General features: G+C 51.0%; 1 protein-coding gene across 1 annotated transcript in view; it reads left to right on the top strand.

Annotated features, from left to right (window-relative positions):
• Positions 1–2,557: 2,557 nt before the first annotated feature.
• The window catches only part of LOC121654631 (mucin-2-like), a gene marked incomplete at its 5' end in the record, with an annotated part of 33,407 nt that continues 15,548 nt past the window's right edge, over positions 2,558–20,416 (top strand). The window contains 6 exons of the mRNA XM_042008848.1: positions 2,558–2,642; positions 6,669–6,751; positions 7,013–7,088; positions 12,909–12,971; positions 18,429–18,541; positions 20,289–20,370. Coding sequence (XP_041864782.1) covers positions 2,558–2,642; positions 6,669–6,751; positions 7,013–7,088; positions 12,909–12,971; positions 18,429–18,541; positions 20,289–20,370 — 502 coding nt within the window. The remainder of the gene's footprint in view (positions 2,643–6,668; positions 6,752–7,012; positions 7,089–12,908; positions 12,972–18,428; positions 18,542–20,288; positions 20,371–20,416) is intronic.

The following is a 20,416-nucleotide window of genomic DNA, read 5'->3' as shown; positions in this document are numbered from 1 at the left end:
GACCACAACTGAAACAACCACAACTGATCTGACCACAACCACAGGTGAGCCGAACACAACCACAGCTGAACCAACAACAACTACACCGGAACCAACCACAACCACAGCTGAACCGACCACAACCACAGCTGCGCCAACCACAACTACAGCTGAACCGACCACGACCACAGCTGAACCGACCACGACCACAAATGAAACAACCACAACCACAACTGATCTGACCACAACCACAGGTGAACAGACCACAACCACAGCTGCACCAACGACAACAAAAGCTGAAGCGACCACGACCACAGCTGAACCAACCACAACGACAGTGGAACCAACAACTACTACAGCTGAACCAAAAACAACTACAGTTGAACCAACAACAACTACAGCTGAACCAACCACAACTACAGCTACACCAACAACAACTACAGCTGAACCGTCCACAACCACAACTGCTCCAACCACAGCTGAGCAGACCACAACCACAGTTCAACCAACCACAACCACAGCTAAACCAACCACAACCACAGCTGAACCGACCACGACCACAGCTGAGCCAACCACAACGCCAGCAGAACCAACAACCACTACAATTGTACCAACAACAACTACAGCTGAACTGACCACAACCAGAGCTGAACCGTCCACAACCACAACTGCTCCAACCACAACAACAGCTGAACCGACCACAACCACAGCTGAGCCGACCACAACGACAGTAGAACCAACCACAACTACAGCTGAACCAACCACAACCACAGCTGAACCAACAACAACTACAGCTGAACCAACCACAACCACAGATGAACCAACAACAACCACAGCTGAACCCACCACAACCACAGTTGTACGAACAACAACTATTACTAATCTGACCACAACCACAGCTGAACCGACCACAACCACAGCTGAGCCAACCACAACTACAGCTGAACCGACCACGACCACAGCTGAACCAACCACAACTACAGCTGAACCGACCACGACCACAGCTGAACCAACCACAACCACAGCTACACCAACAACATCTACAGGTGAATCAACCACAACCACAGCTGAAACAACAACAACTACAGCTGAACCGACCACAACCACAGCTGCGCCAACCACAACTACAGCTGAAGCGACCACGACCACAGCTGAACTGACCACGACCACAACTGAAACAACCACAACCACAACTGATCTGACCACAACCACAGCTGAACCAACCACAACCACAGCTGAACCGACCACGACCACAGCTGAGCCAACCACAACGCCAACAGAACCAACAACTACTACAGTTGTACCAAGAACAACTACAGCTGAGCCGACCACAACCACAGCTGAACCGTCCACAACCACAACTGCTCCAACCACAACAACAGCTGAACCAACCACGACCACAGCTGAGCCAACCACAACGACAGTGGAACCAACAACTACTACAGCTGAACCAAAAACAACTACAGTTGAACCAACAACAACTACAGCTGAACCAACCACAACCACAGCTGAGCCGACCACAACCACAGTTCAACCAACCACAACCACAGCTGATCCGACCACAACCACAGCTGAACCAACAATAACCACAGCTGAACCGACCACGACCACGGCTGGGCCAACCACAATGCCAGCAGAACCAACAACTACTACAGTTGTACCAACAACAACTACAGCTGAACCGACCACAACCACAGCTGAACCGTCCACAACCACAACTGCTCCAACCACAACAACAGCTGAACCAACCATGACCACAGCTGAGCCAACCACAACGACAGAGGAACCAACAACTACTACAGCTGAACCAACAACAACCACAGCGGAAACAACAACTACTACAGCTGAACCAAAAATAAACACAGCTGAACCAACCACAACTACAGCTGAACCAAAAACAACCTCAGCTCAACAAACCACAACCACAGTTGAACCAACAGCAACTACAGCTGAGCCAACCACAACCACAGCTGGACCAACAACAACGACAGCTGAACCAACCACAACCATAGCTGAACCAACAACAACTACAACTGAACCGACCACAACCGCAGTTGTACCAACAACAACTGTGACTGATCTGACCACAACCACAGCTGAACCGACCACAACCACAGCTGGGCCAACCACAACTACAGCTGAACCGACCACGACCACATCTGAACCAACCACAACCACAGCTGAACCGACCACGACCACAGCTGAGCCAACCACAACGCCAACAGAACCAACAACTACTACAGTTGTACCAAGAACAACTACAGCTGAGCCGACCACAACCACAGCTGAACCGTCCACAACCACAACTGCTCCAACCACAACAACAGCTGAACCAAGCACGACCACAGCTGAGCCGACTACAACGACAGTGGAACCAACCACAACTACAGCTGAACCGACCATGACCACAGCTGAACCGACCACGACCACAACTGCAACCACCACAACCACAACTGATCTGACCACAACCACAGGTGAACCGACCACAACCACAGCTGAACCAACAACAACTACAGCGGAACCAACCACAACCACAGCTGAACCGACCACAACCACAGCTGCGCCAACCACAACTACAGCTGAACCGACCACGACCACAGCTGAACTGACCACGACCACAACTGAAACAACCACAACCACAACTGATCGGACCACAACCACAGGTAAACCGACCACAACCACAGCTGCGCCAACCACAACTACAGCTGAACCGACCACGACCACAGCTGAACCAACCACAACCACAGCTGAACCGACCACAACCACAGTTGAACCGTCCACAAACACAACTGCTCCAACCACAACAACACCTGAACCGACCGCGACCACAGCTGAGCCAACCACAACGACAGAGGAACCAACAACTACTACAGCTGAACCAACAACAACCACAGCGGAAACAACAACTACTACAGCTGAAACAAAAATAAACACAGCTGAACCAACCACAGCCACAGCTACTCCAACCACAACTACAGCTGACCCGAGCACAACTACAACTGATCCAACCACAACCACAGCTAAGCCGACCACAACCACAGCTGAAACGACCTCAACCACAGTTGTACCACCAACAACCACAGCTGAACAAACCACAATCACAGCTGAACCGACCACAACCACACCTGCGCCAACCACAACTACAGCTGAACCGACCACGACCACAGCTGAACCGATCACGACCACAGCTGAACCGACCACGACCACAACTGAAACAACCACAACCACGACTGATCTGACCACAACCACAGGTGAACCGACCACAACCACAGCTGCTCCAACGACAACAAAAGCTGAAGCGACCACGACCACAGCTGAACCAACCACAACCACAGCTGAACCGACCACGACCACAGCTGAGCCAACCACAACGCCAACCGAACCAACATCTACTACAGTTGTACCAAGAACAACTACAGCTGAGCCAACCACAACCACAGCTGAACCGTCCACAACCACAACTGCTCCAACCACAACAACAGCTGGACCAACCACAACCACAGCTACACCAACAACATCTACAGGTGAATCAACCACAACCACAGCTGAACTGACCACGACCACAACTGAAACAAGCACAACGACAACTGATCTGACCACAACCACAGGTGAACCGACCACAACCACAGCTGCTCCACCGACAACAAAAACTGAAGCGACCACGACCACAGCTGAACCAACCACAACCACAGCTGAACCGACCACGACCACAGCTGAGCCAACCACAACGCCAACAGAACCAACAACTACTACAGTTGTACCAAGAACAACTACAGCTGAGCCGACCACAAACACAGCTGTACCGTCCACGACCACAACTGCTCCAACCACAACAACAGCTGAACCAACCACGACCACAGTTGAGCCAACCACAACGACAGTGGAACCAACAACAACTACAGTTGAACCAACAACAACCACAGCTGAACCGACCACGACCACAGCTGAGCCAACCACAACGCCAACAGAACCAACAACTACTACAGTTGTACCAAGAACAACCACAGCTGAAACGACGTCAACCACAGTTGTACCACCAACAACCACAGCTGAACAAACCACAACCACAGCTACACCGACAACAACTACAGGTGAATCAACCACAACCACAACTGCTCCAACCACAACAACAGCTGAACCAACCACGACCACAGCTGAGTTGACCACAACGAGAGAGGAACCAACAACTACTACAGCTGAACCAACAACAACCACAGCGGAAACAACAACTACTACAGCTGAACCAAAAATAAAAACAGCTGAACCAACCACAGCCACAGCTGCTCCAACCACAACGACAGTGGAACCAACAACAACTACAGGTGAATCAACCACAACCACAACTGCTCCAACCACAACAACAGCTGAACCGACCACGACCACAGCTGAGCCGACCACAACTACAGCTGAACCAACCACAACCACAGCTGAACCAACAACAACTACAGCTGAACCGTCAACAACCACAACTGCTCCAACCCCAACCACAGCTGAGCAGACCACAACCACAGTTCAACCAACCACAACCACAACTGCTACAACCACAACAACAGCTGAACCGACCACGACCACAGATGAAAAGACCACGACCACAACTGAAACAACCACAACCACAACTGATCTGACCACAACCACAGGTGAACCGACCACAACCACAGCTGAACCAACAACAACTACACCGGAACCAACCACAACCACAGCTGAACCGACCATGACCACAACTGAAACAACCACAACCACAACAGATCTGACCACAACCACAGGTAAACCGACCACAACCACAGCTGCGCCAACCACAACTACAGCTGAACCGTCCACAACCACAACTGCTCCAACCACAACAACAGCTGAACCGACCACGACCACAGCTGAGCCGACCACAACGACAGAGGAAACAACAACTACTACAGCTGAACCAACAACAACTACAGCAGAAACAACAACTACTACAGCTGAACCAAAAATGAACACAGCTGAACCAACCACAGCCACAGCTGCTCCAACCACAACTACAGCTGAACCGACCACAACTACAACTGATCCAACCACAACCATAGCTGAGCTAACCACAACCACAGCTGAAACGACCTCAACCACAGTTGTACCACCAACAACCACAGCTGAACAACCGACAACCACAGCTGAACCAACAACAACTACAGCAGAACCGACCACAACCACAGCTGAACCATCCACAACCACAACTGCTCCAACCACAACAACAGCTGAACCGACCACGACCACAGCTGAGCCGACCACAACGACAGAGGAACCAACAACTACTACAGCTGAAGCAACAACAACCACAGTAGAACCAACAACTACTACAGTTGTACCAACAACAACTACAGCTGAACCGACCACAACCACAGCTGAACCATCCACAACCGCAACTGCTCCAACCACAACAACAGCTGAACCGACCACGACCACAGCTGAGCCGACCACAACGACAGAGGAACCAACAACTACTACAGCTGAACCAAAAACAACCACAGCGGAAACAACAACTACTACAGCTGTACCAAAAATAAACACAGCTGAACCAACCACAGCCAATGCTGCTCCAAACACAACTACAGCTGAACCGACCACAACTACAACTGATCCAACCACAACCACAACTTCTCCAACCACAACAACAGCTGAAGCGACCACAACCACAGCTGAACCGACCACAACGACAGTGGAACCAACCACAACTACACCTGAACCGACCACGACCACAGCTGAACCGACCACGACCACAACTGAAACAACCACAACCACAACTGATCTGACCACAACCACAGGTGAACCGACCACTACCACAGCTGCTCCAACGACAACAAAAGCTGAAGCGACCACGACCACAGCTGAACCAACCACAACCACAGCTGAACCGACCACGACCACAGCTGAGCCAACCACAACGCCAACAGAACCAACATCTACTACAGTTGTACCAAGAACAACTACAGCTGAGCCGGCCACAACCACAGCTGAACAGTCCACAACCACAACTGCTCCAACCACAACAACAGCTGAACCAACCACGACCACAGTTGAACCAACAACAACTACAGCTGAACCAACCACAACCACAGCTGAACCAACAACAACTACTGCTGAACCGTCCACAACCACAACTGCTCCAACCACAGCTGAGCAGACCACAACCACAGTTCAACCAACCACAACCACAGCTAAACCAACCACAACCACAGCTGAACCGACCACGACCACAGCTGAGCCAACCACAACGCCAGCAGAACCAACAACCACTACAATTGTACCAACAACAACTACAGCTGAACTGACCACAACCACAGCTGAACCGTCCACAACCACAACTGCTCCAACCACAACAACAGCTGAACCGACCACAACCACAGCTGAGCCGACCACAACGACAGTAGAACCAACCACAACTACAGCTGAACCAACCACAACCACAGCTGAACCAACAACAACTACAGCTGAACCAACCACAACCACAGCTGAACCAACCACAACCACAGCTAAACCAACCACAACCACAGCTGAACCGACCACGACCACAGCTGAGCCAACCACAACGCCAGCAGAACCAACAACCACTACAATTGTACCAACAACAACTACAGCTGAACTGACCACAACCACAGCTGAACCGTCCACAACCACAACTGCTCCAACCACAACAACAGCTGAACCGACCACAACCACAGCTGAGCCGACCACAACGACAGTAGAACCAACCACAACTACAGCTGAACCAACCACAACCACAGCTGAGCCGACCACAACGACAGTAGAACCAACCACAACTACAGCTGAACCAACCACAACCACAGCTGAACCAACAACAACTACAGCTGAACCAACCACAACCACAGCTGAACCAACAACAACTACAGCTGAAACGACCACAACCACAGTTTTACCAACAACAACTATGACTGATCTGACCACAACCACAGCTGAACCGACCACAACCACAGCTGCGCCAACCACAACCACAGCTGAACCTACCACGACCACTGCTGAACCAACCACAACTACAGCTGAACCGACCACGACCACAGCTGAACCAACCACAACCACAGCTGGACCAACCACAACCACAGCTACACCAACAACATCTACAGGTGAATCAACCACAACCACAGCGGAAACAACAACTACTACAGCTGAACCAAAAATAAACACAGCTGAACCAACCACAGCCACAGCTGCTCCAACCACAACTACAGCTGAACCGACCACAACTACAACTGATCCAACCACAACCATAGCTGAGCCAACCACAACCACAGCTGAAACGACCTCAACCACAGTTGTACCACCAACAACCACAGCTGAACAAACCACAACCACAGCTACACCAACAACAACTACAGGTGAATCAACCACAACCACAGCTGAACCGACCACGACCACAGCTGAGCCAACCACAACGCCAGCAGAACCAACAACTACTACAATTGTACCAACAACAACTACAGCTGAACTGACCACAACCACAGCTGAACCGTCCACAACCACAACTGCTCCAACCACAACAACAGCTGAAGCGACCACAACCACAGCTGAACCGACCACAACGACAGTGGAACCAACCACAACTACGCCTGTAACGACCACAACCACAGCTGAACCGACCGCGACCACAACTGAAACAACCACAACCACAACTGATCTGACCACAACCACAGGTGAACCGACCACAACCACAGCTGAACCAACAACAACTACACCGGAACCAACCACAACCACAGCTGAACCGACCACAACCACAGCTGCGCCAACCACAACTACAGCTGATCCGACCACGACCACAGCTGAACCGACCATGACCACAGCTGCGCCAACCACAACTCCAGCTGAACCGTCCACAACCACAACTGCTCCAACCACAACAACAGCTGAGCAGACCACAACCACAGTTCAACCAACCACAACCACAACTGCTCCAACCACAACAAGAGCTGAACCCACCACAACCACAGCTGAGCCGACCACAACGACAGTGGAACCAACAACTACTACAGCTGAAACAACCACAGCCACAGCTGAACCAACAACAACTACAGCTGAACCGACCACAACCACAACTGCTCCAACCACAACCACAGTTGTACCAACCACAACAACGACTGATCTGACCACAACCACAGCTGAACCGACCACGACCACAGCTGAATCAACCAGAACCACAGCTGAACAGACCACGACCACAGCTGCTCCAACCACAACGACAGGTGAACCGACCACAAACACAGCTGCGCCAACCACAACTACAGCTGATCCGACCACGACCACAGCTGAACCAACCACAACCACAGCTGAACCGACCACGACCACAGCTGAGCCAACCACAACGCCAGCAGAACTAACAACTACTACAGTTGTACCACCAACAACCACAGCTGAACACAACACAACCACAGCTACACCAACAACAACTACAGGTGAATCAACCACAACCACAGCTGAACCGACCACGACCACAGCTGAACCAACTACAACCACAGCTGAACCGACCACAAACACAGCTGATGAAACAACAGCCACAACTGAACCAACCACAAGCACAGCTGCGCCAACCACAACTACAGCTGAACCGAGAACGACCACAGCTGAACCGACCACGACCACAACAGAAACAACCACATCCACAAATGATCTGACCACAACCACAGCTGAACCAACAACATCCACAGCTGAACCAACCACAACCACGGCTGAACCAACAACATCCACGGCTGAACCGACCACAACCACAGCTAAACCCACCACAGCCACAGCTGCACCAACCACAATTACAGCTGAAGAAACACCAACCACAGCTGAGCCAACCACAGACACAGCTACACCAACCACAATCACAACTGATCAGACCACAACTACAGCTGAACAAACTACGACCACAGCTGAACCAACCACAGCCACAACTGAACCAACCACAGCCACAGTTGAACCAAGAACAACTACAACTGATCAGACCAGAACCACAGCTGAACCGACCACGACCACAGCTGAGCCATCCACAACCACAGCTGAAGAGAAAAGAACTACAGCAGAACCAACTACAACCACAGCTGAATCAACAAAAACTACAGCTGAACCAACCTCAAACACAGCTGAACTGACCACAACCACAGCTGTACACACCACAACCACAGCTGAACCGACCACAACCAGAGCTGAGCCAACCACAACCACGGCTGAACCAACCACAACCACAGCTGAAACCACCACAGCCACAGCTGAACCAACAACAACTACAACTGATCAGACCACAGCTGAACCAACCACAACCAAAGCTGAGCCTACCACAACCAGAGCTGTACCAACAACAAGTACCACTCATCTGACCACAACCACAGCTGAACCGACCACAACAACAGGTGAACCAACCACGACCACAGCTGAACCAACCACAACCCCAGCTGAGCCGACAACAGCCATGTCTGAACCGACCACAACCACAGCTGAACCGTCCACAAACAAAGCTGTACTGACCACAACCACAGCTGAGCCAACCACAACCACGGCTGAACCACCCACAACCACAGCTGAGCCAACCACAACCACAGCTGAACCATCCGCAACCACAAAAGAAACGACCTCTACCACAGTTGTTCCAACAACAACCACAGCTGACCCGACCACAACCACAGCTGCTCAAGCCACAACTGCAGCAGAGCCAACAACAACCACAGCTGAACCAACCACAACCACAGCTAAACCAACAACATCCACGGCTGAACCGACCACAACCACAGCTAAACCCACCACAGCCACAGCTGCACCAACCACAATAACAGCTGAAGAAACACCAACCACAGCTGAGCCAACCACAGACCAAGCTACATCAACCACAATCACAGCTGATGAAACAACAACTACAGCTGGACCAACCACAAACACAGCTGAACCGACCACAACCACAGCTGAGCCAACCATAACGCCAGCGGAACCAACAACTACTACAGTTGTACCAACCACAACTACATCACAACCAAACACAACCACAGTTGAACCAACAACAACTACAGCTGAACCAACCACAACCACATTTGAACCAACAACAACTACAAATGAACCGAAAACAACCACAACTGTTCCAACCACAACCAAAGCTGAGCCGACCACAACCACAGTTCAACAAACCACAACCAAAGCTGAACCAACAACAACTACAGCGGAACCAACCACAACCACAGCTGAACCGACCACAGCCACAGCTGCGCCAACCACAACAACAGCTGAGCCAACCACAACGACAGTGGAACCAACAACTACTACAGCTGAACCAAAAACAACTACAGTTGAACCAACAACAACTACAACTAATCCAACCACAACCACAGCTGAGCCGACCACAATCACAGCTGAAACGACCTCAACCACAGTTGTACCACCAACAACCACAGCTGAACAAACCACAACCACAGCTACACCAACAACAACTACAGGTGAATCAACCACAACCACAGCTGAACCGACCACTGCCACAGCTGAGCCAACCACAACGCCAGCAGAACCAACAACTACTACAATTGTACCAACAAAAACTACAGCTGAACTGACCACAACCACAGCTGAACCGTCCACAACCACAACTGCTCCAACCACAACAACAGCTGAAGCGACCACAACCACAGCTGAACCGACCACAACGACAGTGGAACCAACCACAACTACACCTGAACCGACCAAAACCACAGCTGAACCGACCACGACCACAACTGAAACAACCACAACCACAACTGATCTGACCACAACCACAGGTGAACCGACCACAACCACAGCTGAACCAACAACAACTACACCGGAACCAACCACAACCACAGCTGAACCGACCACAACCACAGCTGCGCCAACCACAACTACAGCTGAACCGCACACGACCACAGCTGAACCGACCACGACCACAACTGAAACAACCACAACCACAACTGATCTGACCACAACCACAGGTGAACCGACCACAACCACAGCTGCGCCAACCACAACTACAGCTGAACCGTCCACAACCACGACTGCTCCAACCACAACAACAGCTGAACCGACCACGACCACAGCTGAGCCAACCACAATGCCAGCAGAACCAACAACTACTACATTTGTAACAACAACAACTACAGCTGAAATGACCACGACCACAGCTGAACCGACCACGACCACAACTGAAACAACCACAACCACAATTGATCTGACCATGACCACAGGTGAACTGACCACAACCACAGCTGCTCCAACGACAACAAAACCTAAAGCGACCACGACCACAGCTGCGCCAACCACAACCACAGCTGAACCGACCACGACCACAGATGAGCCGACCACGACCACAGCTGAGCCAACCACAACGACAGTGGAACCAACAACTACTACAGCTGAACCAAAAACAACTACAGTTGAACCAACAACAACTACAGATGAACCAACCACAACCACAGCTGAACCAACAACAACTACAGCTGAACCGTCAACAACCACAACTGCTCCAACCACAACCACAGCTGAGCAGACCACAACCACAGTTCAACCAACCACAACCACAACTGCTCCAACCACAACAAGAGCTGAACCGACCACAACCACAGCTGAGCCGACCACAACGACAGTGGAACCAACAACTACTACAGCTGAACCAACCACAACCACAACTGCTCCAACCACAACCACAGTTGTACCAACCACAACTACGACTGATCTGACCACAACCACAGCTGCGCCAACCACAACTACAGCGGAACCGACCACGACCACAGCTGAACCAACCACAACCACATCTGAACCGGCCACGACCACAGCTGAGCCAACCACAACGCCAGCAGAACTAACAACTACTACAGTTGTACCACCAACAACCACAGCTGAACAAAACACAACCACAGCTACACCAACAACAACTACAGGTGAATCAACCACAAACACAGCTGCGCCAACCACAACTACAGCTGAACCGACCTCAACTACAACTGATCAGACCAGAACCACAGCTGAACAAACCACAACCACAGCTGAACCGACCACGACGACAGCTGAGCCAACCACAACTACAGCTGAAGAGAAAACAACTACAGCAGAACCAACCACAGCCACAACTGAACCAACCACAACCACAGCTGCGCCAACCACAATCACAGCTGATGAAACAACAACTACAGCTGAACCAACCACAACCACAGCTGAACCAACCACAGCCACAGCTGAACAAACAACAACTACAACTGATCAGACCACAACCACAGCTGAACCAACAACAACCACAGCTGAACCAACCACAAACACAGCTGAACCGACCACAACCACAGCTGAACCGTCCACGACCACAGCTGAGCCACCCACAACTACAGCTGAAGAGAAAACAACTACAGCAGAACCAACTACAACCACAGCTGAATCAACAAAAACTACAGCTGCACCAACCACAATGACAGCTGATGAAACAACAGCCACAACTGAACCAACCACAACCACAGCTGCGCCAACCACAACTACAGCTGAACCGACAACGACCACAGCTGAACCGAGCACGACCACAACTGAAACAACCACAACCACAAATGATCTGACCACAACCACAGCTGATCCGACCACAGCTGCGCCAACCACAACTACAGCTGAACCGACCACGACCACAGCTGAACCAACCACAGCTGAACCGACCACAAGCACAGTTGTACCAACAACAACTATAGCTGAACTGACCACAACCACAGCAGAACCAGCCACAGCGACAGCTGAACCAAGAACAACTACAACTGATCTGACCACAACCACAGCTGAACCGAACACAACCACAGCTGAGCCAACCACAACTACAGCTGAAACGAGCACGACCACAGCTGAGCCAACCACAACCACAGCTGAGCCAAGCACAACTACCGCTGAACCAACCACAACCACAGCTGAACCGACCACAACTACAGCGCAACCGACCACGACCACAGCTGAACCGACCACTACCACAACTGAAATAACCACAACCACAACTAATCTGACCACAACCACAGGTGAACCGACCACAACCACAGCTGAACCAACAACAACTACACCGGAACCAACCACAACCACAGCTGAACCGACCACAACCACAGCTGCGCCAACCACAACTACAGCTGAACCGACCGCGACCAAAGCTGAACCGACCACAACCACAGCTGAGCCAACCATAACGCCAGCAGAACCAACAACTACTACAGTTGTACCAACCACAACTACATCACAACCAAACACAACCACAGTTGAACCAACAACAACTACAGCTGAACCAACCACAACCACATTTGAACCAACAACAACTACAAATGAACCGAAAACAACCACAACTGTTCCAACCACAACCACAGCTGAGCCGACCACAACCACAGTTCAACAAACCACAACCAAAGCTGAACCAACAACAACTACAGCGGAACCAACCACAACCACAGCTGAACCGACCACAGCCACAGCTGCGCCAACCACAACAACAGCTGAGCCAACCACAACGACAGTGGAACCAACAACTACTACAGCTGAACCAAAAACAACTACAGTTGAACCAACAACAACTACAACTAATCCAACCACAACCACAGCTGAGCCGACCACAACCACAGCTGAAACGACCTCAACCACAGTTGTACCACCAACAACCACAGCTGAACAAACCACAACCACAGCTACACCAACAACAACTACAGGTGAATCAACCACAACCACAGCTGAAACAACCACTGCCACAGCTGAGCCAACCACAACGCCAGCAGAACCAACAACTACTACAATTGTACCAACAAAAACTACAGCTGAGCTGACCACAACCACAGCTGAACCGTCCACAACCACAACTGCTCCAACCACAACTACACCTGAACCGACCACAACCACAGCTGAACCGACCACGACCACAACTGAAACAACCACAACCACAACTGATCTCACCACAACCACAGGTGAACCGACCACAACCACGGCTGAACCAACAACAACTACACCGGAACCAACCACAACCACAGCTGAACCGACCACAACCACAGCTACGCCAACCACAACTACAGCTGAACCGACCACGACCACAGCTGAACCGACCACGACCACAACTGAAACAACCACAACCACAACTGATCTGACCACAAACACAGCTGAACCGACCACAACCACAGCTGCGCCAACCACAACTACAGCTGAACCGTCCACAACCACGACTGCTCCAACCACAACAACAGCTGAACCGACCACGACCACAGCTGAGCCAACCACAATGCCAGCAGAACCAACAACTACTACATTTGTAACAACAACAACTACAGCTGAAATGACCACGACCACAGCTGAACCGACCACGACCACAACTGAAACAACCACAACCACAATTGATCTGACCATGACCACAGGTGAACTGACCACAACCACAGCTGCTCCAACGAAAACAAAACCTGAAGCGACCACGACCACAGCTGCGCCAACCACAACCACAGCTGAACCGACCACGACCACAGATGAGCCGACCACGACCACAGCTGAGCCAACCACAACGACAGTGGAACCAACAACTACTACAGCTGAACCAAAAACAACTACAGTTGAACCAACAACAACTACAGATGAACCAACCACAACCACAGCTGAACCAACAACAACTACAGCTGAACCGTCAACAACCACAACTGCTCCAACCACAACCACAGCTAACCCGACCACGACCACAACTGAAACGACCTCTACCACAGTTGTTCCAACAACAACCACAGCTGAACAGACCACAACCACAACTGATCAGACCACAACCACAGCTGAACCGACCACGACCACAGCTAACCCGACCACGACCACAACTGAAACAACCACAACTGATCTGACCACAACCACAGCTGAACCGACCACAACCACAGCTAAACCCACCACAGCCACAGCTGCACCACCCACAATAACAGCTGAAGAAACAACAACCATAGCTGAACCAACCACAGACACAGCTACACCAACCACAATCACAGCTGATGAAACAACAACTACAGATGAACCAACCACAACCACAGCTGAACCAACCACAGCCACAACTGAACCAACCACAGCCACAGCTGGACAAACAACAACTACAACTGATCAGACAACAACCTCAGCTGAACCAACAACAACCCCAGCTGAACCAACCAGAACCACAGCTGAAACAACCACAGCCATAACTGAACCAACCACAGCCACAGCTGAACAAACAACAACTACAACTGATCAGACCACAAACACAGCTGAGCCGAACACAGCCACAGCTGCACCAATCACAATCACAGCTGAAGAAACAACAACCATAGCTGAACCAACCACAGACACAGCTGAACTGACCACAACCACAGCTGTACACACCACAACCACAGCTGAACCGACCACAACCAGAGCTGAGCCAACCACAACCACGGCTGAACCAACCACAACCACAGCTGAACCAACCACAGCCACAGCTGAACCAACAACAACTACAATTGATCAGACCACAACCACAGCTCAACCAACCACAACCAAAGCTGAGCCTACAATAACCAGAGCTGAACCAACAACAAGTACCACTGATCTCACCACAACCACAGCTGAACCGACCACAACAACAGGTGAACCAACCACGACCACAGCTGAACCAACCACAACCCCAGCTGAGCCGACAACAGTCACGGCTGAACCGACCACAACCACAGCTGAACCGTCCACAAACAAAGCTGTACTGACCACAACCACAGCTGAGCCAACCACAACCACGGCTGAACCACCCACAACCACAGCTGAGCCAACCACAACCACAGCTGAACCAACCACAACCACAAAAGAAACGACCTCTACCACAGTTGTTCCAACAACAACCACAGCTGAACCGACCACAACCACAGCTGCTCAAGCCACAACTACAGCAGAACCAACAACAACCACAGCTGAACCAACCACATCCACAGCTCAAACAACCACAGCTGAACCCACCACGACCACAGCTGGACCAACTACAACCAAATCTGAACCAACCACAACCACAGCTGCACCAACAACATCCACAGCTGAGCCAACCACAGCCACAGCTGAACCGACCACAACCACAGCTGAACCAACTACGACCACAGCTGAGCCATGCACAACCACAGCTGAAGAGAAAACAACTACAGCAGAACCAACTACAACCACAGCTGAATCAACAAAAACTACAGCTGAACCAACCTCAAACACAGCTGAACTGACCACAACCACAGCTGTACACACCACAACCACAGCTGAACCGACCACAACTACAGCTGAGCACACCACAACCACGGCTGTACCAACCACAACCACAGCTGAACCAACAACAGCCACAGCTGAACCAACAACAACTACAACTGATCAGACCACAACCACAGCTGAACCAACCACAACCAAAGCTGAGCCTACCACAACCAGAGCTCTACCAACAACAAGTACCACTGATCTGACCACAACCACAGCTGAACCGACCACAACAACAGGTGAACCAACCACGACCACAGCTGAACCAATCACAACCCCAGCTGAGCCGGCAACAGCCATGTCTGAACCGACCACAACCACAGCTGAACCGTCCACAAACAAAGCTGTACTGACCACAACCACAGCTGAGCCAACCACAACCACGGCTGAACCACCCACAACCACAGCTGAGCCAACCACAACCACAGCTGAACCAACCACAACCACAAAAGAAACGACCTCTACCACAGTTGTTCCAACAACAACCACAGCTGAACTGACCACAACCACAGCTGCTCAAGCCACAACTACAGCAGAACCAACAACAACCACAGCTGAACCAACCACAACCACAGCTGAACCAACAACATCCACGGCTGAACCGACCACAACGACAGCTAAACCCACCACAGCCACAGCTGCACCAACCACAATAACAGCTGAAGAAACACCAACCACAGCTGAGCCAACCACAGACACAGCTACACCAACCACAATCACAGCTGATGAAACAACAACTACAGCTGAACCAACCACAACCACAGCTGAACCAACCACAGCCACAACTGAACCAACCACAGCCACAGCTGAACAAACAACAACTACAACTGATCAGACCACAACCACAGCTGAACCAACAACAACCACAGCTGAACCAACCACAAACACAGCTGACCCGACCACAACCACAGCTGAACCGACCACGACCACAGCTGAGCCAACCACAACTACAGCTGAAGAGAAAACAACTACAGGAGAACCAACTACAACCACAGCTAAATCAACAAAAACTACAGCTGCACCAACCACAATGACAGCTGATGAAACAACAGCCACAACTGAACCAACCACAACCACAGCTGAACCAAACACAACCACAAAAGAAACGACCTCTACCACAGTTGTTCCAACAACAACCACGGCTGAACTGACCACAACCACAGCTGCTCAAGCCACAACTACAGCAGAACCAACAACAACCATAGCTGAACTAACCACAACCACAGCTGAACCAACAACATCCACGGCTGAACCGACCACAACGACAACTAAACCCACCACAGCCACAGCTGCACCAACCACAATAACAGCTGAAGAAACACCAACCACAGCTGAGCCAACCACAGACACAGCTACAACAACCACAATCACAGCTGATGAAACAACAACTACAGCTGAACCAACCACAACCACAGCTGAACCAACCACAGCCACAACTGAACCAACCACAGCCACAGCTGAACAAACAACAACTACAACTGATCAGACCACAACCACAGCTGAACCAACAACAACCACAACTGAAACAACCACAACCACAACTGATCTGACCACAACCACAGGTGAACCAACCACAACCACAGCTAAACCAACAACAACTACACCGGAACAAACCACAACCACCGCTGAACCGACCACAACCACAGCTGCGCCAACCACAACTACAGCTGAACCGACCACGACCACAGCTGAACCGACCACGACCACAACTGAAAAAACAAACACAACTGATCTGACCACAACCACAGGTGAACCGACCACAACCACAGCTGCGCCAACCACAACTACAGCTGAACCGTCCACAACCACGACTGCTCCAACCACAACAACAGCTGAACCGACCACGACCACAGCTGAGCCAACCACAATGCCAGCAGAACCAACAACTACTACATTTGTAACAACAACAACTACAGCTGAAATGACCACGACCACAGCTGAACCGACCACGACCACAACTGAAACAACCACAACCACAATTGATCTGACCATGACCACAGGTGAACTGACCACAACCACAGCTGCTCCAACGAAAACAAAACCTGAAGCGACCACGACCACAGCTGCGCCAACCACAACCACAGCTGAACCGACCACGACCACAGATGAGCCGACCACGACCACAGCTGAGCCAACCACAACGACAGTGGAACCAACAACTACTACAGCTGAACCAAAAACAACTACAGTTGAACCAACAACAACTACAGATGAACCAACCACAACCACAGCTGAACCAACAACAACTACAGCTGAACCGTCAACAACCACAACTGCTCCAACCACAACCACAGCTAACCCGACCACGACCACAACTGAAACGACCTCTACCACAGTTGTTCCAACAACAACCACAGCTGAACAGACCACAACCACAACTGATCAGACCACAACCACAGCTGAACCGACCACGACCACAGCTAACCCGACCACGACCACAACTGAAACAACCACAACCACAAATGATCTGACCACAACCACAGCTGATCCGACCACGGCTGAACCACCCACAACCACATCTGAGCCAACCACAACCACAGCTGAACCAACCACAACCACAAAAGAAACGACCTCTACCACAGTTGTTCCAACAACAACCACAGCTGACCCGACCACAACCACAGCTGCTCAAGCCACAACTACAGCAGAACCAACAACAACCACAGCTGAACCAACCACAACCACAGCTGAACCAACAACATCCACGGCTGAACCGACCACAACCACAGCTAAACCCACCACAGCCACAGCTGCACCAACCACAATAACAGCTGAAGAAACACCAACCACAGCTGAGCCAACCACAGACACAGCTACACCAACCACAATCACAGCTGATGAAACAACAACTACAGCTGAACCACCCACAACCACTGCTGAACCAACCACAGCCACAGCTGAACAAACAACAACTGCAACTGATCAGACCACAACCACAGCTGAACCAACAACAACCACAGCTGAACCAACCACAAACACAGCTGAACCGACCACAACCACAGCTGAACCGACCACGACCACAGCTGAGCCAACCACAACTACAGCTGAAGAGAAAACAACTACAGCAGAACCAACTACAACCACAGCTGAATCAAGAAAAACTACAGCTGCACCAACCACAATGACAGCTGATGAAACAACAGCCACAACTGAACCAACCACAACCACAGCTGGGCCAACCACAACTACAGCTGAACCGACAACGACCACAGCTGAACCGACCACGACCACAACTGAAACAACCACAACCACAAATGATCTGACCACAACCACAGCTGATCCGACCACAGCTGCGCCAACCACAACTACAGCTGAACCGACCACGACCACAGCTGAACCAACCACAGCTGAACCGACCACAAGCACAGTTGTACCAACAACAACTATAGCTGATCTGACCCCAACCACAGCGGAACAAGCCACAGTGACAGCTGAACCAAGAACAACTACAACTGATCTGACCACAACCACAGCTGACCCGAACACAACCACAGCCGTGCCAACCACAACCACAGCTGAGCCAAGCACAACTACAGCTGGTCTGACCCCAAACACAGCTGAGCCGAACACAGCCACAGCTGCACCAACCACAATCACAGCTGAAGAAACAACAACCATAGCTGAACCAACCACAGACACAGCTACACCAATTACAATCACAGCTGATGAAACAACAACTACAGCTGAACAAACCACGACCACAGCTGAACCAACCACAGCCACAGCTGAACCGACCACAACCACAGCTGAACCGACCACGACCACAGCTGAGCCATCCACAACCACAGCTGAAGAGAAAACAACTACAGCAGAACCAACTACAACCACAGCTGAATCAACAAAAACTACAGCTGAACCAACCTCAAACACAGCTGAACTGACCACAACCACAGCTGAACCGAACACAACCAGAGCTGAGCCAACCACAACCACGGCTGAACCAACCACAACCACAGCTGAAACAACCACAGCCACAGCTGAACCAGCAACAACTACAACTGATCAGACCACAACCACAGCTGAACCAACCACAACCAAAGCTGAGCCTACCACAACCAGAGCTGTACCAACAACAAGTACCACTGATCTGACCACAACCACAGCTGAACCGACCACAACAACAGGTCAATCAACCACGACCACAGCTGAACCAACCACAACCCCAGCTGAGCCGGCAACAGCCATGTCTGAACCGACCACAACCACAGCTGAACCGTCCACAAACAAAGCT

The sequence above is a fragment of the Melanotaenia boesemani genome, chromosome 15 (genome assembly GCF_017639745.1).
Source record: "Melanotaenia boesemani isolate fMelBoe1 chromosome 15, fMelBoe1.pri, whole genome shotgun sequence".
In the NCBI taxonomy this organism is placed as follows: Eukaryota; Metazoa; Chordata; class Actinopteri; order Atheriniformes; family Melanotaeniidae; genus Melanotaenia; species Melanotaenia boesemani.
This window is presented reverse-complemented; position numbering and strand designations above follow the sequence as displayed.